The 23360-nt window shown below is 51.3% G+C and overlaps 1 protein-coding gene and 6 non-coding genes across 7 annotated transcripts in view; 3 read left to right on the top strand and 4 right to left on the bottom strand.

Moving 5' to 3' along the window:
* LOC120384955 (cytosolic phospholipase A2 gamma-like) overlaps window positions 1–2090 on the top strand; it is a 49139-nt gene extending 47049 nt beyond the window's left edge. The window contains exon 11 of the mRNA XM_039504055.1: window positions 1232–2090. Coding sequence (XP_039359989.1) covers window positions 1232–1398 — 167 coding nt within the window. The 3' untranslated portion in view covers window positions 1399–2090. The remainder of the gene's footprint in view (window positions 1–1231) is intronic.
* A 5432-nt stretch (window positions 2091–7522) lies between these two features.
* Window positions 7523–7594, bottom strand: TRNAD-GUC. Its single transcript has one exon. It is a non-coding gene; the product is annotated as a tRNA-Asp (tRNA).
* Window positions 7595–8341: 747 nt separating this feature from the next.
* Window positions 8342–8413, bottom strand: TRNAT-CGU. The gene has a single exon. It is a non-coding gene; the product is annotated as a tRNA-Thr (tRNA).
* A 5342-nt stretch (window positions 8414–13755) lies between these two features.
* TRNAR-CCU lies at window positions 13756–13828 on the bottom strand. The gene has a single exon. It is a non-coding gene; the product is annotated as a tRNA-Arg (tRNA).
* A 2155-nt stretch (window positions 13829–15983) lies between these two features.
* Window positions 15984–16065, bottom strand: TRNAS-UGA. The gene has a single exon. It is a non-coding gene; the product is annotated as a tRNA-Ser (tRNA).
* A 131-nt stretch (window positions 16066–16196) lies between these two features.
* TRNAQ-CUG lies at window positions 16197–16268 on the top strand. Its single transcript has one exon. It is a non-coding gene; the product is annotated as a tRNA-Gln (tRNA).
* A 5552-nt stretch (window positions 16269–21820) lies between these two features.
* TRNAR-UCG lies at window positions 21821–21893 on the top strand. Its single transcript has one exon. It is a non-coding gene; the product is annotated as a tRNA-Arg (tRNA).
* Window positions 21894–23360: the final 1467 nt, after the last annotated feature.

Below are 23360 nucleotides of genomic sequence, written 5' to 3'. Positions count from 1 at the left end.
TGGCACTGGTGAGGTCAAATCTGGAACATTGCATCCAATTTTGGGGCCCCACACTACAGAAGGGATGTGGACAAATTGGAGAGAGTCCAGCAGAAGGCAACAAAAATGATTAGGGGGCTGGGGCACCTGACTTATGAGGAGAGGCTGAGGGAACTGGGCTTGTTTAGTCTGCGGAAGAGAAGAATGAGGGGGGATTTGATAGCTGCTTTCAACTACCTGAAGGGGGGTTCCAAAGAGGATGGATCTAGACTGTTCTCAGTGGTGGCAGATGACAGAACAAGGAGCAGTGGTCTCAAGTTGCAGAGGGGGAGGTCTAGGTTGGATATTAGGAAACACTATTTCACTAGTAGGGTGGTGAAGCACTGGAATGGGTTCCCTAGGGAGGTGGTGGAATCTCCTTCCTTAGAGGTTTTTAAGGTCAGGCTTGACAAAGCCCTGGCTGGGATGATTTAGTTGGGTTTGGTCCTGCTTTGAGCAGGGGGTGGGACTAGATACCTCCTGAGGTCCCTTCCAACCCTGAGATTCTAAGATTCTATGATTTATTCTTTGTAAATCAGGCTGGCTGCTAGTGATCACCCCTTCATCATCCAGCTATTTGAAAATTGACTGTTTTATACATTGCTCTAGTAGCTTCCCAAGTATCGAAGTCAGGCTGACTGGTCTGTAATTCTCTGGCTCTTCCTTTCCCCCCCTTTTTAAAGATGAGCATTACATTAGCCCTTCTTCTGTCTTCCGGGAGCTCTCCTTTCATGCGTGAGTTCATAAATATTTTTCCCAGTGACTCCAAGATTTCTTCAGCTAATTCCTTCAGTACCTTTGATTTGTTCTTTACTTAACTAGATCTGCACTCCTTCCCCTTTATTGTCTGATACTTCGCTAGATGTCTGGTCATATGTTATTTTTGTGTGGAAAAGCAAGGAAAATCTTCCTAACTCTAAGGGTAGTTACACTCTGGAATAGGCTTCCAAGGGATGTAGATTTTAGGAACAGCTTGAACAAATGCTCTAGATTCACTTGGTCCTGCCTCAGTACAGGAAGTTGGAGTTAGTGACCTCTCAAGGTCCCTTTCAGCCCAACATTTCTGTGATTCTATGAAAGCCTCAGGAATTGCCCATGTTGTTCTCCTGCCTCTTTAGGTTCCTGGATTCTATGCTTCTGGGAGCCGTAAATGTGTAAAAGCAGTACCACTGTTTTCCTCTCTTTGGCACTTACCCTCTTGTTTTATTCCTAGGTGAAATAGAGCACTTCAGAAAGAAGTTTTCCTTCTCTCATTTAGTCTACACAAAGAATGATATTGATGAACTCCTCGAAAAAGCAAAGATGAATGTATCCAACAACAAGGAGAGGATTTGGGAGGCGATCCAGCGGATTGTGTCCTCCTCCACCAAGGAGTTTTAAAACCACGTCTTTGTTCAAGAAGGGCAGAAAATATGTGCCTGGCTCTGGCCAGCACATTTCCTGTGATGTTGTATACTGTGACCTCTTAGAACCTAAGTGCAGCACAGAGTAGTTAGTTTCCCTGGGTTAGATTCACTAAAGGATTTAGGCACTCTGAGAATCACAAAACTCTTGCTCAGCTGCTGTAGAACCCTGTAGTGTCCAAACTCTCTCAGCACCAAAGTTGTTGCAGTGAAATTTCCCTAGGTGCTTATGTTTCTACCTTGGGGCATGTGCACTGCAGCCACCATCTCAGTGTCCAGGTGCCGAAGCCCCAGAGTAATTCCCGCCCCAGGAAAGGCACGTGTTCCTCCCTACTTCACCTGTGGGGCCTGAGCCCTGGTGCAAGAAGTAGGAAGATGGCCTCCCTCAGAGCTGTTAGCCCAGTAGTTAGTGTGCTCACCAGGGATGGAGAAGACCCCCAGGTCAAGTCCCCTGCTTGCCTCAGTGGAAGGAGGGATTTGAAGAGGGATCTGCTACCTCTGAGGTGAGTGCCCTCATCACCAGGCAGTGGGATAGTCTCCTGGCGGGAGCGGGGGGCTTCATTTCCCCCCCCCCCCCATTGAAACTGTTCAACTGCGGATTAAAGAATTAAAGGGAAATTTGGCCAGAAAGAGAGCGAGAGCAAGGGTGAGATTCTGAAGGCTGCAGCACTCCCCACTGAATTCAGAGACACCAGGCTCCAGTCCCCTGGCTTACAGCCTACAGCAGTGGGCCCCACAGGCAAGCTCTGCGGAGGAACACCTGTCTTTCCCCAGTTTGTGCATTGCTGTGGGGCTTAGGCATCTGTATGCCTAGAGCAGGGCAGCCGTGCGCACACCCAGAGGCACCAAGGGAACTCTTACTGCCAAAACGTAGGTGTCGACTGTGATAAGGCATCTACAGGGTTCAGTGACAGCTGAGTGGGGGTTTGGTGAATCTTAGTGGGGCCAAGTCCTTTGTGAATGTAGCTCTGGTGATGGGTTGATGAATTTGGTAAAATGTTCTTAGCTGGATAGATTGATTCATATAAATCAGTTATGGTGATACATTCGTATACAATAGGTTTGATGATAGATTCATATACAATAGGTTTGATTGATAGAATTTGTAAGACACATACATACATACTGGTTTGTCAGTGATCACATGGCACCACTCTAACACAGAAATTTACACTGTGCAGAAGCATAGTGTTACAGCTGCCTGGCAAACAAATGTGTCTGCAAGATTCCTCTGTGGATTTCCTAGTTTAGAAAGGGAAAGGAAGTAAGAAAGGAAAGTTGTGCCCAGCTGTGAGCAATCATACAATCTTATTTACAACACGGTAAATATGAATAACTTTACTGAAGCTGCTGATGCTACTCCACATTTATACTGAGGTTAGAATCTGGCCTGATATATAATGGTGAATTTTTATTGCTTGTTAAGTTCCAAATAAGTTTTCTTGTGCTGTGTATGATAACACTTAACAACCCTCTCTTCTTTTGTGTGATGAATGTTAAATAAATAAACCATAATGCCTCATCAGTTTTCACATTGTGTGCCTGAGTACTAGAAATAGCCCAACTTTATTCCACCACTGTCTGATTGTCCATATTAACTGAGAGCACAAAGGACTAAATTCACAAAGGGACATAGGTCATGTATATGCTTAAAATGCTACAACAGCACAGCTCTAGCTCTTCAATGTCGACACCCACTGGACGGCGGGAGGGGTTCTGTAGGTCATCTATCTCCCCTACAGGCAGTAACTTGGTCAATGGAATGGCGCTGTCTTTGCCAGGGGTCTGGTTGGCATAGCTACATCTCTCAGGGATGTGGACTCACACTCCTGAGAGTTGTAGTACTGCTGATGTAAGTTTTAAGTGTAGACAAGCCCTTTAGGCACTGGGTGTCACCACACCTAACTTTTACGTGCCTGGAAAATCACTGGACTCCACAAAGCCTGAATTAGGTGTGTGTCCAGGACTCTCTGGAATGAATGGGGAGGGTTAGATGCCTAAGAATGGGATTCATAAAAGCCAGTGGGAAGAGGACCAAGCTAGCCCATAGCAGATGACAAGAAGAGAGCTGTGTGCAAAGCCCTGCCCCTCTTACAGAGTTCAGTGCCCACTTTTGCTTGGGGTGCTCAGCTGTGAACATTCTCTTAGAATTTGGAATCTAACATGTTCTTGGGGGAAAGAGAAATACCCTCCTGACCTTTACTCCAAAGCTTAGAGCCCTCCCCTGGGATGTAGAACACTCTTTCTTCAAGTCCCCCCTCTGCCGGAGGGGAAGACAGGATTTGAGCAGGGATCTGTCTTGAGTGAGTGCCCAAACAAAGGAGCTATGGATATTCAGACATGAGCTGCCTCCATCACTCCTACTGAAGCTATTCCACTGTGGCTTGTACTGGAATTTAGTCACAGGGATTTAGGCTCCTAAGTGTTTTGTTCTCAAAATGTGACTTTAACTCCTAAATAGAGCTGAGCAAATAACTGATTGGCTTTATGGGGGGGCTGGGCTGAAAAATCCAAAATAATAATTTGTTTTAGGTTGACCCAGAAGTATTTTCCTTTTTTAAATTTAGTTTTGTCATATTGTTTAGCTGAGTTGCATTTTTGCATGGTTGTTTACACTTTAAAAAAACAGCTTAGCCAAATTTTGAAATAAAATGTCACTTGAAAAGAAAAGGTGAAACATTCTGACCTTGTTTTAGTCTATTTTTTTTTATATGGCTGAAACTATTCACCAACTTTGACCCACATTTGTGAATAATTTCGGTTGCTCTGAAACTGCATTCTTTTGGCAAATAAACTATTCAACCAATAACAAATTAACCTCAGCGTACTCCTGTCACTTAAGCACTTATTAATTATTATAATATAATAAAAGAGGAGGAAAAGGAGGAGAAATGCTTCTCTTTAGTTCTGTGCCCACATATTTTCCCACCTTTTACCTTGTTTGTCTAAAGCATCTACTTAAGGAATTATTTTGGGAGACGTTCGCTGGCCCGTGTTTTATGGGAGGTCAGACTAGATGATCACAATGGTCCCTTCTGGCCTTGGAATCTATTAATCTACACAAAGAACAACTCAGCTAGAACGAATTAAGTTAACAACAAAGGGAGGATCCTGGAAAAGACCAGATAGATTTGTAGAGGATCCTCCAGCCAGCACAAACCTCACTTCCTCTCTTCTGCCCCACCCCTACTCCATACACATTAGGGTTCTGTCAATGTCATGGAGCCAATTTGTCCCACTTCATATCTAGCCCCCTGCTCAGCACTATGGCTAGATTCTCAATGGGTGTAAATCAGCATTGCAATAAGTAGGCCTACCTGAACTGCTTTACACCATTTGGGGATCTGGTTCATTAACTCCAATGGAGCTATGGCAATTACACCAGCTGGGGATCTGGCCCCATTGACCCCAATGGAACTACAGCTGATTCACAGTAGCTGGGGATCTGGCCCATGGACTCCAATGAAGCTAACGCCGGTTACACCAACAGGGGATCTGGTCCCACTGATTTCAACGCAGTTACATTAATTTACTTCAGAATAGCAAGTGGCGAGAATGGAAATTCATCTCCTTAAGCGTAAAGACCAGATTTTTTCGCAATAAATGTGGAGACAATTAGAACATGATACATGGGAGGTTGAGCTCATTGCAGTTTTAGACTTGAGCTATGCATTTTCTTTTTTCTATTCAGCTCATCCATTGGCATCCAATGGAGTGACACAGATTTACACCAGATGGGGATCTGGCCAATTGTCTCCAAAGAAGCCAATGATTTAATCCAGCTGGGGAGCTGGTGCTTTGTCTTCCCATTGAGCTCACAACCTGGCCTATTATTTTTAACAAGGTCCTCTTCTTTTGCTAGTTAATTTCTGTATCACTGGTCCTGGGATGTTTGTAATAACATGGCACAACCTTTTTTGTGTGTGATGTCCATTGAACAAATAAATAAAACCTACAATGGATCAGAAATCTTCTGGGTATGTCTCATGACTTCCTATTGTTCACAGTAAATTGGAACAAAAGGGGATGCATTTTCAAAGGTGCCTAAATTAGAACTGGTTGAAAAAGTCCTGATAAAAGGATTTTAAGAGAAATAGGATTTTGTGAAGAACACAATTTCTCCATCTTAGAGCAATTGTTTCAGGCTCTCTGCAGACTCAGGTAAATGTTGCTGCATTGGTCAGATTCAGGGACACTTCCCCTCTCAAAGAGATTAGCTTAGACTCTCTGCAGACTCATACAGATACTATTCTGTTAGTTAATGTTGGTTCAACCTTTCCAGATTTCTGCACAGCCATGATACTCATGAATGTAGTCACAATCACTGTGCTGATTTCTAAATAATCATACAAAAGACATAACACGGTTCCCAAGGAGTCAAAGCAGTCTGAATGCTGGGTATTTAATTTGTTTACATATTTATGAAGATATTAAAACAAATCTGATCAGTTCTAACTTCTTAATTCTGTGCTCAGGTTTTAAGCCTGTAAGTGACTGGAGTGAAGCTTGTTATTGTTCACAGAACATTGGAAGAAGAAGAAGTAGAAAATATCTGGATGTTTCAATGAAAACCTCCTGGGACCTGTGGTGCCTGAGGTAGCCCTCACTGAAAATGCCAAGATCAGTACAGGCTGCAGAAAGAAGAGCAGGGGTCTCTGAGGTTTCCCTGGCCCCTTGCCCCTGTCCTGCCTGGCTGATGTCAGCATCTCTCTGTGAGGTCACCACCTCCCCACCACCTTTGACCAATAGTCTGAGGTCCTGCCAAAGGCCTTTGTGATGTCACTGCCACACCCCTCCCTTGCTGTGCTAATGTCCTGCCCCTGGCCAGGCACTTTGGAGGTTTGAACTACTCCCTGTGGATCACCCCACTCAAGGAGCGTTCGTTCTAGGAAGCAAGCCGGCTAGACAGGGAAACATCAGACGCTGCTCCCAATGCTACACTCAGTTTTTCAGAAATTAGTCGAACTTATGGCCAGAAGAGACCATTAGAGCATCTAATCTGACCCCCTGCATATCACAGGCCTCCTGTATGACAGAATAGCTACTTTTGGGGCAAACACATTCCAGAAAGGCATCTAGTCTTCATTAAATGACATCAAGAGATGGTGAATCCACCACTTTCCTTGGTAGCTTGTTCCGGTGGTGAAACATCTTCGCTGTTGAATTTTTGTGCCTTATTTGTAATATGAATTTGTCTCTTTTCACCTTCCAGCCATTGGGTCTTGTTATGCCTTTCTCTGCTGGATTAAAGAGCTCTTTAATAGCCAATCTTTTCTCTCCATTAAGGCCCTTCAACACTTCAGTGAAGTCACCTTTCAATCTTGTTTTGATAAGCTAAACAGGTTGAACTCTTTCAGTAGCTCACTAGAAGGCATTTTTCTCCATCCCTCAGAACATTTGGTGGCTCTTTGCTGCCCCAGCTCCAATTTCACAACATCTTTTTCAAATGAGGACACCAAAACTGGAGGCAGTATTCCTGTATCAGTCTCACTGATGCCGTGCCACTTCCTGTGACGTTACTGACATAATCTGTAACTGTATAGTTCACCGTTGTGACCACTGTTATATATTTGCAGCCAATATTATAGAAAGGTTGTCATGTAAGGGGTCTGTGGAGAGGTTATGATTGGCTGATTATAATTATGCTATCTCTATAGGTGTATCATTTTTTGTAGCTGACGTTATAAATATTGGCTCTATGCTGCCCATATTTCAAACTTGTGCTATGCTTCCGGGGAACACCCCAGCCAGACAAATTGGTGTCAGCTCTGCCTAGCCTGCTTGATGGCCCATTAAGGACCATCAGTTATACAATCGACCCATTGAGAGAAGGCAGATACACCTTGTGGCTCAGCAAGGTGTGCAGGGACCAGCCTATGGACAGAACTCTAAGGTTTTTCTATGTCACATGCTGGGCCCGGAGGCGGAAGGCCAGGGAGAGGCTTTGGCTAGGGCCAGCGTGTCCTTGCGAGGTAATTGTCTCTCTGGAGGTGAAAGTCATCAGTGCGGGGTGCGAAGGGAAGTGGCCGTCGAAGGAGAATACAAGGCATGGGGTGGGCAGGCCAGGGATTTCTTTGTTCCCCCCTTCAAAAGGCGTCACCCTCCCCGTCGGGGAATCGAACCCCAGTCTCCCGCGTGACAGGCGGGGATACTCACCACTATACTAACGAGGAAAGGGGCACAGGGAGGGGCCCCAGCTCCCACAGACCAGCTATGGTCAGCGTACACCTGCACCGTCGCATGGGCCCCAGCAGGCAACAGCACCCCTGGCCCTCTTCTGCTTCCCAAAGGCTTTGGCCGCAGCAACAGCCCTGGCCCTCCTCACCTGCCCTTGCCCAGCAGGACGCCTTTCCGGGCCTACACAGCTCCTCACACAACACCCGCCTGGGACCTTGCCCTCCCCTACCAGCTCAGCAGCACCTTTTTTCGGTCTCGGCTCCTCCGCCCGGCAGCGGGACCCGCCCCGCGCGGCCTCGCGCCGCTTCCCGCGGGCGGCGCTGAGCGCTGAGCGCACAAGGCCCTGGCGGCTCCGCCCCACATCGCTGTCAGACAACGTCACCAATGGGAGATGGGCCTTTCAGAAACGTCAGGTGGGGAGGGCCCAATGGGAGACCAGCTTTCAGAGACCCGCCCCACACGAGGGCCAATGGGAGATCAGCTGTCAGAAAACACTATCAGGCCAGCACCAGCCAAACAGGAACCGCCCCTCATCTCAAGCCCCCAGACAGCCCCACCCCCACCTGTCCTACCCCACCCAGCAGCAGCCAGCACACGGGGGGCTCATGTCAGTCCCACCAGCAAGCGCCAAAGCACAAGTCTCAAATCCCCTCCCCCCCACTGCTCTGTTGCCTCCGCCCTTGGTGCTCTGTTAATCACTGCCTCACTTGAAGGCCCAAAGGGAAAAGAAACAAGCGCACGTGTAGCAGAGGATGGTTTCGATCCATCAACCTCTGGGTTACGGGCCCAGCACGCTCCCGCTGCGCCACTCTGCTGCTTCTTCACACCCTCCCCCTGCCACCTAGCCGCCACTATCCGGATTAGTGCCTTACATGCCCTCGCTCTGGCAGGCAGATGCGCAGGCTGATAGGCAGCTGCCCTGGTCACAGGATTTTACAGCTTCTACAGGGTAAAAGGGATCTCTTTGGGGTTTGGACCCCATTGGGAGCTGGGTAGCTGAGTGCCGGAGATGGGAGCACTTCTTAAACTGTTTTCAGTTACGCTTGTGGGGGACGGGGGTCAGCCTTGGATCCGTGTCTGCAGCAGGCAAGCGCGTCTGGCTCAATTCCCCCCCCCCCGGCTGTATTAGCAGACTGAAACCCGGAGCAAACGCACACGCCTTGCAAAGGAACAGGAGCCGGGATCTCGAACAAAAGTCAACATTTTATTAAGATGACGTTCAAAGAAAAAAAAAAGTGTACAGTACAGAGTTTCGGCGTAGAAGTTTCTGGTGCTCAGGGAACAACGTACAGCTTACCCAAGGGATGCAAAATTCAGTTTAAGATCGGGTGGCATAAGGAATACATAATCTGCAATAGCCCTGACTGGGGGGTAAAAGGTTAACGGACAGACACTGAGTTAGGAGGGTATGTTGTCCATATGAGGGCTACGTTCGGGTGTGGAGTATAACGAGCGGATACGACGATGAGGATGGATTGACCCACGTTTGGTGATTTTTAACGTTCACTGTTTTTTAATCTTTGCCACAATCTAGTTGAAGCAGGGTCAGAATGACGTCTCCCCTGCCATCTGTTGGTGATCTGTCGTCAAGGCCTGTCACTGGCTGGTGCCTCAGTTTCCTCTAGGCAGCAGTGCTGCAGGCTCCTTTGGTCAGTGCCCATGCAGCTGTGTCGGGGGAAGGGGGAGTAGAGGCTCATGCTCACCAGCCCCACACCCATCCCCCAGCAGCTGGGGAATCCAGGCCAAATTTAACCCTGGTAGCTGGGCTGGGAGTAGCCTGGGCCGGGGTAGGGCTGGGGAGGAATTGTGGGGGAGACAGATGCACCTGCTGTGAGGGGAGATCCTCCCATTCCCTGCCAAACCCCCTCACTCCTTGCAGCACGGTGCCCCCTAGCACTTCTTTCTCTGTCGTGGAGGTGTCTGCTGCCTGCTTCTCCCTTAGCATCGTCTCTCCCCACCCTGGGGCACTGGCGTCGCCCGTCCTGTGCAAACAGGCAGGCCCTGGTGTGCCCCATGGCAGTGCCCTGGAATTGGGGAGGCAGCTGTTGGATGGAATATGGGGGTGGGCAAGGCTGGGGACCAGGACTCTTGGGTTCTCCCCCCAACTCTGGGAAGGGAGGGGGGTTAGTGGGTAGAGTGAGTGAGGGAGGGGCAGGGCTGGGATCCAGGGCTCCTGCTTTTTCTGGTTTTCTCCTCCTCCTGAAGCTGCCTCGGTCCTTTCAGTGCATTTCCTGTTCCAAATTCATTTGCTGACTTGTGCAACCCACCCCAGAGGTGGCTGCATCTCAGTGTGGGGTGAGGCTCCCTTGGCTGCATCACCTCCTAACCGCGTCTCTCTCCCCCTGTAGTTGACCCTGCAGCACTCGGCAAACATCTGCAAGATCGTGGGGGGCGCTTTGAGCATTGGGCAGGCAGGGGCCAGGAACCCAGCCCCCGACACCAGAGAATGGGACCCAGCCCCCCCCTACTTTTTACAGGGATTAAAAAGGGGCAAATCAGAGGAGGGGGGTGGCCAGGGTCTGAGCAGGGGGTGGAAATTGACTGGTCGGGGGGTCAAGCAGCTGGAGGCAGAGTTAGGAGAGGGGCTGAAGGGCAGTCAGGGAGGGGGGAAAGAGCCGGAGTTCAGCCCAGGGGGAGGCGCTGCCAGAGGGTTAAACCCCAGCACAGGCAGGGGCAGAGGGGTAACAGTTACCCCGGGGGGCTGAGACTCCAGTGTTTGCAAAAACAGCCGGGGGGGGGGAGCAAAGGGGCTTTTCTATTTCCCCTCCCACAGGCAGCACCTCTCAGCATGGGCTTCCCAGGGCTGGGCTCTTAAAGGCACAGGCATCCCACTGCCTAGACACTGCAGCTCCTCTCTGATGTAACCTACTGAGGTGCTGCAGTAGGAGACTCAATTCAGTGAAACCGGCATTTCCTATATGCCCCCCAGCCAGGGGGCTGTGCACCCCTCCCCCGAATTTCCCCAACACCCCCCCAGTGGTCAGGTAGTTACATGCAGCGCTGCCAATGTTGTCACTGGCTGCAAATCTGAATGGAAATTGAAACGTTAACACACAGTTTAAAAGCAGCTCCAACGTATGAAAAATACTTGTACCTGAGAAAGTAAAATAGGTTTGAAAAGTCTGGACAAAGCCGGGTTTCCTCACCCAGCTGTTGTGTTTGCTGACAATGTCGGTGCATTGGCTTCGGCAACGTTGGCCAACCTCAGAATTTCAAATGACGATTTGGAAGCAAGGTGTGAATGAGCTCTGCCCTGACAGCTAGTGATGAGCCAGGGTTGGGGGAGGCTTTGGGACCAGATTGTATTTACATGAACTCACCTCCTCTGCCGAGGTGTCCAGCAGACAGAGCTGGGCTGCCTCTGCTCTAGGTGCCCAGAGGAGGAGAGAAGGTGTGTGGGGCTCCAGCCTGGGACTCTTCCTCCCTCCTGCCAAGCCCTGACTATCAATCCCCGCCCTGACCCTCCTTTCCTCAAGCGCCATGTGGGCCAGAGGAAAGTGTGGCAGGAAGCACAAAGGCCAAACATGTGGGCATCAGATGAAGCAGCAAGAATCCCAACTATCATTGGACTGCATGCAGGCATCAGTACCACTTCCCAATGAAATCCCAATCCATTATGGCTATCACCACCAGAAATCTGGCCCCAGTGGGTGAGTCACCCAGCAGAAGGGGAAAGATTCACTCTTATACAACTGGAGGAGGGAGGTTGAGCACTGTGGGCTCCAGGGTTTTACCACAAGCCAACACAAGGCCCCACTGAGATTTGAACTCAGATTACAGGAGTCAGTGTCCTGAGTGCTGCCCATTACACCATGGGAGCAGCTCATATTGCCTTCTCTGCACATCGATGACCCTCATGGGGCTGGCATGTGTAAGGGGCTCTTGGCCCTTTACTAAAACTTAGTGTTTGTGTGTGTGTGGGGGGGGGGGGGGTTGGTTGGCTAGTTCCCAGCACCAATAGAAGGGGGAAGGGCCAATGGGAAATCAGGACCCTGAGACTGACAGTCCCCAGGGGCAATGGGGAGAGGCCAAAGCTCCAAGTTAGCCGCACTGACAGGCCAGGCAGTGTAATGAGGGAGTCACCAGGCCAGGGGGTCCCATCCTCCGTGGGAGCTGGAACTGCCTGGGCCAGAGTGGGGCGGAGCTAAGGAGAGAGCAGGAGCCCGAGAAGAGCCGGGGAGCAGAGCTGCGCAGGTGTAGTGCCAGAAACTGCTCCCTGGAGGACTTTGCTACCTGGAGCAGTTACTGAGACCTGAGGTTGTTCTTATTTGCTGACTTGTCCTAATTGGCTAAAACTTGACAGTGGTGGGGGATGGAAGCATAAAGGCTTCGTCCTCCAAACAACCCTGCCTGGTGCCCATCTGTATCTATTACCTCTTAACACCGGATTGTAAAAAATAGAGTGAGGTCATTTAAACATCATTTATTTTGCAGCTTCATTTACTGTGCTTACAATGTAGCATCCTGACACCGATACTTCTGCCCACGTGCCCTGTGGGCTGGATTCATTTTAGTGGGACGCAGGACATGTGGAGGATAATTTAAACTCTTAATTTCCTTAGAGTTTCCCTGCAATATACTTCTCTGCTGGTGCAATTTCTGACCATTGCACGTCTATTGTATTTATTACAATAGCACAAGTAAGTCACACAAGTGACATAGTCTAGGGGCTTGGCTACACTTGCAAGTTAGAGCCCATTAAAGCAGCCCCAGGGGTCCTAACTCCTGAGGTGTCCACACTCGCAAGGCACATGGAGCATCTGGGCTCTGCAGCTGGAGCGCTCCTGGTAATCCACCTCCATGAGAAGTATAAAGCTTGCTGAGCCCTGCTGAAATACCCGGGCATCAGTGTGGATGACGTGTTGTGTTACTGCACTGTGTTTGGCCTCAGGAAATGTCCCATAATCCCCTGAAGTCAAGTGCCCACTCTGGTCATTGTTTTGAAATCGGCTGCAGGCATGCGGATATCCCCTTTCAAAGCTCCGTTTCTGACAGCTGGCTGCTTACCTGCTCCGGGACAAAGCAACCATTAGTGTGGAATGCTGCTGCTGTTGTGAGTGTGTGTGAGTGAGGGGGGGGTTGCTGCTGTCCGAACACACAAGACAGCATGCTGACACACTCTCAGCCCCCCAAACACACTGTCGCTCGCGCCATGTACACACAACACACTCCCTGTCACACTCCAACCCCGTCCCCCATTTGAAAAGCACGTTGCAGCCACTTGCACACTGGGATAGCTACCACAGTGCACTGCTCTCTGTGGCATTGCCAGAGCTGCCAATGTGGCCACTCCAGTGCGCTTGCAGCTGTCAGTGTGAACACTCGGCAGCGGTTTCCCTGCTGTGGTTTAACTCCCAGCGCTCTACCTCTGAAAGTGTAGCCAAGCTCTAAATTTGCCAGACCAACCGAACTCAGTAACTGCCCTCCACCACCGTGTGCAGTGAGTAGGGGCACAGTGACACACACACTACACTTGCTGGCTCAACCTTGTGCATGGTGGGGTGGCCACCTCCCCATTGATGAGACCTGGTCCCACCATATCCGCGGAGCTCCAGGCTGCCCTGCTGCCATCCCTGTCTGTGTTGTCTTCTCTAGCAGTTGACTGGAAGGTGAGCACTGGCCGCATGCCATGTAGCCGCGTTGTCTCGAAGGGCGAAAGCAGGAGGAATGGTGCCTTCACAGCCCACCCAATATTCCATAACATAGTTAAAGAAAATATTTCTCAATGAACTCTCAGTAAAACATCAGAAACAGCCAGTGTCTGCATCAGTCTACGAGCATTGGTATTTTCTTGACATTTGCCAGACCAACCTAACTAACACCTAACACCCATTTGAACCTCTTTTCACACTTTGCTCATTCTCAGGGTCTGCTTTGTCTCCAGGCAGATCCATTCTCTTTCAGGACGGCCTTGTTCTTTCTGTCTGTGTCACTCACTGAGGTGTCGGAGTAAACACTCCCCTTCCTTCTATTCTCAGACAAACACTAGTATTAAGTGTTTGCTACTGATGGGTCTAGAAAGCATTTGTTAAGTGGAAGATGCCATTTCTGGGGGATTGTTCCCAAGATCCAGTACTTTGGGTTCAAACGTCTCCCAGCTTCCTTGGGGAAAATAACACCAGGTTTCTTTGCAATATACAAGAAGAAAGGAGTTTTTTACCCCAGATGGGGCTTGAACCCACAATCTCTGGTTTAGGAAGCCAATGCCTTATCCATTAGGCCACTGGGGCCCTAAGGAGCAGTAGAAAGGTAGATGGAAATTCCCTCTCATAATTGCACATTTCTCACATTCACTCAGAAGCCAAATACCCCATTTAATGGCCTTACAGAAACGTCTGCATCCCCTGGCAGCGAGGCAGCTGGGCAGGTGGCTGACAGAGCTGAGCACCACCTTTCTGCCAGCCATCGTTAGAGAAGAACCCCACCCTAGCGTCACCCCTCCCTCCTTCAGCACCTCCACGGCTGTGGCTCTGAGTGGCAGTAGGATGATTAGGGAGTGAATCCGGGGCTGGAAGGGGGGTAAGGTCGGCCTGTAAGGAGGAACCGGGTGGAGCAGACCCAGGGGGAGGCTGTGGGCTGCTGGTCGGTTGTTGGGATCCGAGCTCTAGATCAAAGCTGCACAGGGACCTGACACCCAGGGTTACAGGGCTGACATAGTGACCCCCTTACTGGCCTCGGTGACCCCCAAACCCTTGTTACTAAGGGCATTGAGGAGTCTCTGTCCCTTAATAACTTCTGGGAGCTCCCCAGCAGGCTGCGGGCGTCAGCCGCCTCCTGCCTCACAGGTTAGACTCTTGGCGCTGTGCCAGCCGCCCCCTCGCTTGCAGGCCCAGTGTGAGAAGCAGGAGGCCCGGTGCTGGCAGAAGAGGGTTTTGATTAATCAACCTCTGTGTGCTGGGCACAGGACACTTCCACTCAGTAGCACAGCTGGGGGGGAGCAGGGGGAGCAGCTAAGGGAGTCGGGTTCCTCCGGTGGGGGTGTGGAGCAGCCGTTCGTTTTCCTGTCCGCACTCCTCTGCGGTGTGAAAATCGGGGAGGGGAGGCAGAAGCCCCACTTCCCTCCCGTAATGACGCCCAGTGGGGGAAGCCAGGACAACAGGGTGGGGTGGCAAGTGGTGGCCAGACTCTCACTGCCAGGGTCTAGTCTAGCTCAGGGTCCAGCTCAACTTCCTCCCCGCGCCACTGGCCCCCAGTCCCCTTCCCCCACCAGGTCAACCCGGGCACTAGGGCAGGAACGGGGTGAGGCAGGAAGTCAAGCTGAGCAAGGCAGGCAAAAGCGAGTCTTGTCTTCATGGGCCGCTCACAATGGCGTCCTTTTTGTGTGCCACTGCTGCAAAAACATAACGGGCAGAGAAGCAACAGGCCAAAATACTGACATACAGCTGCTAAAGTAGCTCAGTTAGGAAAGCATTAGACTGACGATCTAAAGGTCCCTGGTTCAACCTCTGGCTTTGGCAGGTCTCTTCATCTCTTTTTTTCCCCAGGGTGGCTTGTTTTCTGGGAGGGCAGCAGCACCTTTACCTGAGGCAAGTACCTGATTTTGAGCTCCCCAGCAGGACAACAGAGAGCAGGGGCTTCTCCCCCTGGTTGGCCCACCTGACCTATAACAATGGGAGATGGGAGCTGTCTTTCCCACGTGACTTACTTGTTGACCCAAAATGGCAAGAACAGAGTGAGGCAGGACGGCCCTCGGAGATGGTGCCAGAGGGGGCAGGGACTTGGGAGGAAAGCTCCTCTGCAAAGCTGAGTGACGACAGTACTGGGAAAGGGGCATCTGGCACGTGGAATGTGGCAGGGATTCAGGGGGTCAAGAGGAGGCACTTGATGTTAAGGTGTGAAAGGAAAGATCCAGGGTAGGAACTGGCTCCCTTCCTCTGGACCACAGTTTGGTATTGGGGTGGATTTTAATTGTGTCAGCCGGCCTGAGAACCGCTGGTCCCATTTTCTCGACCTTCAGAGGAAACGTTTTTACAATGAGCACTACCTGGGGCAGGTCTGTAGCGAGGTCGGCTTAGAGGACGTGTTTCTCTGTAGCAGAACCAGTGGAGGGTGGGCGGTAGCCTCCTATTCCTCTGACCCGAGCTCACACCAGCTGTAGAGGGGATACACCTTTCTGCAGGGACAGGCCAGGAGTCGCACTGACTGGATTTACGTGAAGGAGAGCACGTCGACATGGCTAATCTATGGGGCACCAGGTGAGTGGCAGAGGCTTCAGGCGCTGAGAGTTTGCCTGACCCCTCAGGGACCCAGTGTGAGGGGGTGTCCCAGGGATCTCTATGAAAGGAGCAGAACAGGATTTCCTTGGGGTGGGGAGAGAATTGAGAGTGTCTCAGGGGGTTGTACAGAGGTATTGCCCGGGTGAGAGACTGGCTAAAACACAGACCTAGCTGTGAGCAGGATTTGAACCTGCGCAGGGGAACCCTATTGGATTTCAACTCCAACACCTTAACCACTCGGCCATCAGAGCTGTGAGCACAAAAGAGCCCCAATGCCAGAGAAACTGGTAAAGAATCCTAAGTTGTAGTAAAGGGCCAAGAGCCCCCTTACACAAGCCAGCCCCGTGAGGGTCACTGATGTGCAGAGAAGGCTGCATGAGCTGGTCCCATGGTGTAATGGACAGCACTCAGGACTCTGAATCCTGCAATCTGAGTTCAAATCTCAGTGGGACCTTGTGTTGGCTTGTGGTAAAGTCCTGGAGCTCCCAGTGCTCAACTTCCCTGTCTCCAGCTGTGCAAGAGCCAGTCTCCCCCCTCCTGCTGGGTGACTCCCACCTCCTAGAGCTGGGTCTCTGGTTGGGGTGGCCACAATGGGTTGGGGCTCTAGAACTTGCCATGCTGATGGCTGGGCTTCTTGCTGCTTCACCTGGTGCCCACAAGTTTGGCCCTGGGGCTTCCTGCCACACTTTTCCTGGGGCCCACATGGCGCTTGAAGAAAGGAGGGTCAGGGTGGGGATTGATAGTCAGGGCTTGGCAGGAGGGAGGAAGAGCCCCAGGCTGGAGCCCCACACACCTTCCCTCCTCCTCTGGGCACCTAGAGCAGAGGCAGCACAGCTCTGTCTGCTGGATACCTCGGCAGAGGAGGTGAGTTCATGTAAATACAGTCTGGTCCCAAAGCCTCCCCCAACCCTGGCTCATCACTAGCTGTCAGGGCAGAGCTCATCCACACCTTGCTTCCAAATCATCATTTGAAATTCTGAGGTTGGCCAACATTGCCGAAGCCAATGCACCGACATTGTCAGCAAACACAACAGCTGGGTGAGGAACCCGGCTTTGTCCAGACTTCTCAAACCTATTTTACTTTCTCAGGTACAAGTATTTTTCATACGTTGGAGCTGCTTTTAAACTGTGTGTTAACGTTTCAATTTCCATTCAGATTTGCAGCCAGTGACAACATTGGCAGCGCTGCATGTAACTACCTGACCACTGGGGGGTGTTGGGGAAATTCGGGGGAGGGGTGCACAGCCCCCTGGCTGGGGGGCATATAGGAAATGCCGGTTTCACTGAATTGAGTCTCCTACTGCAGCACCTCAGTAGGTTACATCAGAGAGGAGCTGCAGTGTCTAGGCAGTGGGATGCCTGTGCCTTTAAGAGCCCAGCCCTGGGAAGCCCATGCTAAGAGGTGCTGCCTGTGGGAGGGGAAATAGAAAAGCCCCTCTGCTCCCCTCACCCTGTTTTTGCAAACACTGGAGTCTCAGCCCCCCGGGGTAACTGTTACCCCTCTGCCCCTGTCTGTGCCGGGGTTTAACCCTCTGGCAGCGCCTCCCCCTGGGCTGAACTCCGGCTCCTTCCCCCCTCCCTGACTTTGCCCTTCAGCCCCTGGAAGGGAATGGGAAGATCTCCCCTCAAAGCAGGTGCATCTGTCTCCCCCCCCCAATTCCTCCCCAGCCCTTTCCCGGCCCAGCTACCAGGGTTAAATGTGGCCTGGATTCCCCAGCTGCTGGGGGACGGGTGTGGGGCTGGGGAGCATGAGCCTCTACTCCCACTTCCCCCGACACAGCTGCATGGGAACTGACCAAAGGAGCCTGCAGCACTGCTGCCTAGAGGAAACTGAGGCACCAGCTAGTGACAGACACATCATGGCTCTCCTCATCTGCATCCTCTTTTCCATATACAACCTGGGGTGGGGGGAGGGTAAACTCAGGGCAGTTGCATAGTTAACCTGTGGAACTCCTTGCCAGAGGATGTCGTGAAGGCCAAGACTATAACAGGGTTCAAAAAAAGAACTAGATAAATGAACAGAGGACAGGCCCATCAGTGGCTATTAGCCAGGGTGGGCAGGGATGGTGCCTGTAGCCTCTGTTTGCCAGAAGCTGGGAATGGGCGGCAGGGGGTGGATCACTGAATGATTCCCTGCTCTGTTCATTCCCTCTGGGGCCCCTGGCACTGGCCGCTGTCAGGAGACAGGAGGATACTGGGCTAGATGGACTTTGCGTCTGACCCAGTCTGGCCGTTCTTATGTCTCCCTTGGCGCAGCAGTGACACCCAGTGGGCAGTCAGAGTAATGCACAGAAGGTTTTTCCCTTGATACAGCAGCGACACCCAGTGACCAGCAGGTGGCATCAGGCTCTTCTCGTTTGCTGGGGGACTGAGGTGGGCTAGACAAAAAAAATTGGGGGGCAATGCCCCCCATCACCTGGCCCCACCCCTCACGGGGGCCATGCCTCCCATGCCTCTGCTCCTTCCCAGTTAAAGGCCAGGCTCATCTCCTCTTCCCCCGGCCAGGGGTTAGAGCAATACAACCTTTATTAAAATAAAATAGTAAACAGGGTTTACTTTAAATAATCTAAATCTGTCCAAATTTTAGTATTAAATCCAAAGTTCTTAAAGATCCCATCAATAACCAAAACCAAAATAAAAAATTGAAACCAAAAACAATGCTGAATTTAAAACCCAAACACTAAGAAAAACTTTGTTTTTAAAAATAAAAACTAACAAATACCATAAATTAATAATTTCATCAAAAAGGTGTGCGACAGCAGGATGATAAAATAACATAAATAAGCCTGACCACTAAAACCTCCTATAAAGGAATCGAATCCTTGAATACTGGCCAAATCTGTATAAAATATGCACAACAATGTCAAAACTGGTGTTGCAGGTCAGCCATTCGAATCCAGCAAATGTCAATTAAAAGCTCCAGTCCAACTAAAAAAAAACAAAACAACCCAATAAACCAAAACAGTCACAGCCTGAAACAAACCTACACAGAAGCAAAATTAAACCTGTGCCAACATTGGAACAAATGATGTAAATTTCTAATTCTAACTTCTTGTTTCTCCCAGGAGGAAAGTGTTTTGCATCCCAGTAACCAGGCTGTGACTGCAGCTTTCCTTATACTAAATAAGATTTTTACCAAATATAAATGGTCCTCAGATTTCTCTATGAAAAATTGAAATTGTATCTTTGCACTAATATCCCAAGTGTGCAAGTCCATCCCCTCATGGCAGCCCCACACCCTGAGTCCAGGGGAGACTCTTGACTGCTTTCTGCATTTGTAACCCTGGGGCCTGAAGCTGATGAGAGAAAGAGAAGTGAGCCATCTTGGAGGTTTCCGATACCACCTGCTGGGAGCAGAGGGAATTGCCTGAGCGACGTCCTGGCTAATTTTCACCTTGTTCTCTGCCAGCAGGCTCAAGGGCGACTTGACCATGGCAGCACCTTATGTACATTTGGGGGCCATTGGGGTGAAATGTGAGTATTTTTGGGGTTGGGACCCACATGAGAAGGGACGTGGACAAACTGGAGAGAGTCCAGCGGTGGGCAATAAAAATGATTAGGGGGCTGGAGCACATGGCTTACGATGACCTACAGGCCATATCCTGTATCTTAAGCTAAGGCAAAGTTAGCATATCTATATTGTGACCTTTCACTCAGAAAGGAAAATTGACTTTTATCTTGTTACTTAAAGAGAGAAGTACCCACGCCTGTCTAGACCAATCGACAATGGAGAATGGCATAGGGGTTTTTTTTCAGTGTTGTACCCACAGAATTAACACGTACACCACAAGGGAACTTATGTGCATATGTACATGTCATCAACATGCACAAACATACTAGCCTATGAAGTAAGCGTACCCTAATGTTTTGTGGGTAAGGAATGAAATTTGGGCATAGGAGGAAGGATTTCTGGCTCTTGTGCCCTATGAAAGAGGTAACCCACCTCGCTAGAGCACGTCGCTCTATCATTCTGACTTACTTCCTCCACTCTCTCTCTATCTACTATCAGTAGGCGCCTGTACTTGTTCTTAAACTTTAAGTTTCAAAGTAACTCGGCTAAGCTCGGTTTCCCTAAGTTTTTATTCTTTGTTTATTAGGATTTGATTATAAGTTTAACTTAGTCAAGTAAACCCTAAGTAACATTAGCTTTTCCTAAGCACTGCATCTTTCACTCAAGAACTGAGAAACCTGAACTGCAAGGCTGGTCCTGTGTCTCTTACCACCAGGTTATCAAGGAAAGGTGTGAGTATATTAACCAAAACTTTGTTGCATATAATGCCATATGTATCTTTTGAATAGCAGTAATGCAACTGTAACTTTATAACTCAATTAAATTAAATAAAATGTAAGCTAATAAATTACATTTTCATCATATTTTCCAAATTAATATTATTAGTACACCCTAAATCAGGCTACATGGGACAGAGAGTTGGAGTGCAGGGGGTGAGAGCACTGGCTAGGGGGTGCAGGCTTTGGGGTGGGGTTGGAATGAGAGGTTCAGGGTGCAGTAGAGGGCTCAACATTAGGGCAGAGAATTGGGCTGTGACGGCTCTGGAACAAGGCCAGGAAAAAGAGAATTGCGGCACTGCAGAACGGACACCACATGCCCTGCCCGCCTCACCTGAGCTGCTCTCCAGGTGCATTGAAGCCCAGCACCCCGCACCTGGGCCCTCCTGCCCCACAGGGGGTGAGCTGCAGCCCCACCACACTCCGCAGAGGGGAGAAGGGTCAGGCCAGCCAGCCCTTGTAACATGGGGAAATCACCACCGGGGTCGACGGTATGGGGGCTGTGACATACAGAGAAACAGTTGTCGCGCCAGCAGAGGGCAGCAGAGCATGCACACACTTGCAAACATACACGAACACTTGCATGAATCCAGCCACACACACACAATTGCTAATATACACAAACACCCGCACAAATCCAGCCAACACCAACACAAGCCTGGGAGCCAGGGGAGCAGAGCAGGCTGGGGCTGGGTCACTCCACTTCCTGCAGGAAGTAGCCAGCCCCCCATGTCCCACGATGGCCTGGGACCAGCCCCCCTCTGCTTCCCCCCATGGAGGCCTGGGGCCCCAGCCTGCTCTGCTCCCCTGGCTCCCAAGCTTGGGGGAGGGGGAACCGCCCCACAGCACTCGCCGGCGGCGTTGCTGGGAGCAAGGGCAGTGGACCAGGCTGGGGCTGGGTCACTCCACTTACCATGCAGTGAGTGCAGGGGCGGGGGCCATGGGGAAGAGCCGGGCAGCCCCCCTGCAGCAGCTCCCCACCCCAGCTCACCTCCGCTCCGCCTTCTCCCCTGAGCTCGCCGGCGTCGCTCCACTTCTCCCGCCTCCCAGGCTTGCGGTGCCAATCAGCTGTTTAGTGCAGCAAGCCTGGGAGGGGAGGAGAATCAGAGCGGGGGCGGCGTGCTCAGGGGAGAAGACGGAGCAGAGGTGAGCTGGGACAGGGAGTGGTTCCCCTGCACACCCCCACCCCCGTTACTTGCTGCAGGCCGCCCATCCCCTGCACCTCCCCAGCCCCTGCCCCAGCTCACCTTCACTCCCCGGCCTCCCCTGAGTGCGCTTTTTGGTGCCCCCAACCACTTGGCACCCTGGGCGGCCGACTAGTTCGCCTAGTGGTTGCACCGGCCCTGGCCACTGCCTATCAGCAGGATTCCTCCTCCTCCTTCTCAGTGAGAATAAATCTCCGCACCTAGACAGCTGGTCCGTCCGTAGCACCACAATCCCCCATGCCTGAGCCTCCCTGCCAAAGCCCTGCACCTGGCTCCAGAGAATTAAGTCTCACATCTCACTGGGAACTCGACTTCTTGTGCCCAGGGAGTCTTGGCCCCCCTCAGTAGCTGACCTGAGAAACACAGTGTCTGCAAAAGCAGCAAAGAGTCGTGTGGCACCTTATAGACTAACAGACGTATTGGAGCATGAGCTTTCGTGGGTGAATCCCCCCTTCGTCAGATGCGTCAGTGTCTGCCTTTTCCAAAGAAGTGCCTGGAGGGCCTTTTCCTCTGTGACCACGTGGCCTAACGGATAAGGTGCCTGACTTCGGATCAGGAGATTGAGGGTTCGAGTCCCTTCGTGGTTGTGTTTCTGCAGTTTTACTTTTGTGCTGAAAGTCCTGCTCCCTTCAGGGCTGGAACCTCTTCTTGGCCGCTCAGGCCAATGCTCTGGCTTCAGCTAGAGCCCCAGGAAGGAGTTGGGGGTTGGGTGTCACAAAGGCTGGGGCATGAGCCCCAGGTGCTTCCAGTCTCACCTTTGCCCTTCCTGACTTGCCAAAGAAAATGGGCGGCTGCCCGGGCTAGAGTGTGGAGCAGTTTCCCTCTTCCAAGTGTGCGGCTGTCCCTGTGCTGGAGGGGGGTTGCTACATAGCACCTTGGGAGCCTGGGTGTTTCTCTGCTTCTCGCCAGCTGGGGAAAAGCCTCTTGGAGAAAAATCTCCTGCCCCACTGCCAAAGTGAGCACCTGGAGTGGGAACGGTCAGAGCCCCACCAGGGGGGCTGGCCCTGCTTTCCTACCGTCTTCTGATGTTGGCCACAGAGCATCAGCAGCCACCCCACATGCTGGTCTGTGGGTGGCCTTCAGTGGGTGTTTGGCATGGCAGGGAGCAGCCTGGCTGGGTGTCTCTGTGGCTGTCTGCTGGCCACACACAGGCATGGTCCTGCCCTCCTCTTGCCCTGCCCTCGGCTGCTCTGTGGCTTTTAAACCTTCCCTTGGAGCTATCAGCACCAGCCGCCTCTGCTCTAGGTGCCCAGAGGAGGAGAGGGGCTGGGCTCCAGCCTGGGAAGCCTGGCCCTGGCCCTGCTTCCTTTAAATGCCATGTGGGCAAGAGGAAGAGGGGGGCAGCTGCAGCTACAGGGACCAAAGTTGTGGGCATCAGGTGAAGCAGCGAGAAACCCAACATCAGGTCAACCCGCAGGAATCTCTAGCCAGACTGTTAAGTTCTAGGACCCCACCCTCTAGCGGCCCAGCTGGACCAGAGACCCATCGCCAATGACCCACGAGGAGGAGAAAAAAAAACATGACTCTAGTTCAACCAGGGAGAGAGTAACCAAGCACTTTGAGATCCAAGGCTTTGCAGCAAACCACTATACCTGCCAGAGGTCCCACTGAGATTTGAACTCAGATTCCAGGATTCAAAGTCCCGAGTGCAGCCCATTACACCATGGAACCTGCTGCTGTTTTGTTTTCTAGACCCCTGTGACTCTCAGCTGGCTGGTTTGCACTCTGCACTTATTGCTTCCCACCAGCGGCTTCCTCTCGCAGGACTCTCTCTCCTCCTCCAGCGACTGTGGCCCTGTTCTACCGGATCCCCGGGTCCTGCCCTGAGTCCCTGCATCCCCCTGCTTTGTCTCCATTCCCTGCAGGCTGCAAAAATGTCAGGGGAGGCCGCCCCTCCCTTCACTCGGTGCTCCCGCTCATATCGGCCAGCTGCAGCCTCATCTCCTGGAACTCGGGCAGCTGTCGCTTGATCCAATCATACAGTCACACGGTGACTGGCTCCCCTGCCCGGATGCTCTTGTGGAAATCCCACAGGCGACACTGCAGGACTTGGC

This window comes from Mauremys reevesii, linkage group 17 (genome assembly GCF_016161935.1).
Source record: "Mauremys reevesii isolate NIE-2019 linkage group 17, ASM1616193v1, whole genome shotgun sequence".
Taxonomy (NCBI): domain Eukaryota; kingdom Metazoa; phylum Chordata; order Testudines; family Geoemydidae; genus Mauremys; species Mauremys reevesii.
Note: the sequence above shows the minus strand (reverse complement) of the source record. Positions and strands in the feature narration are given on the sequence as shown.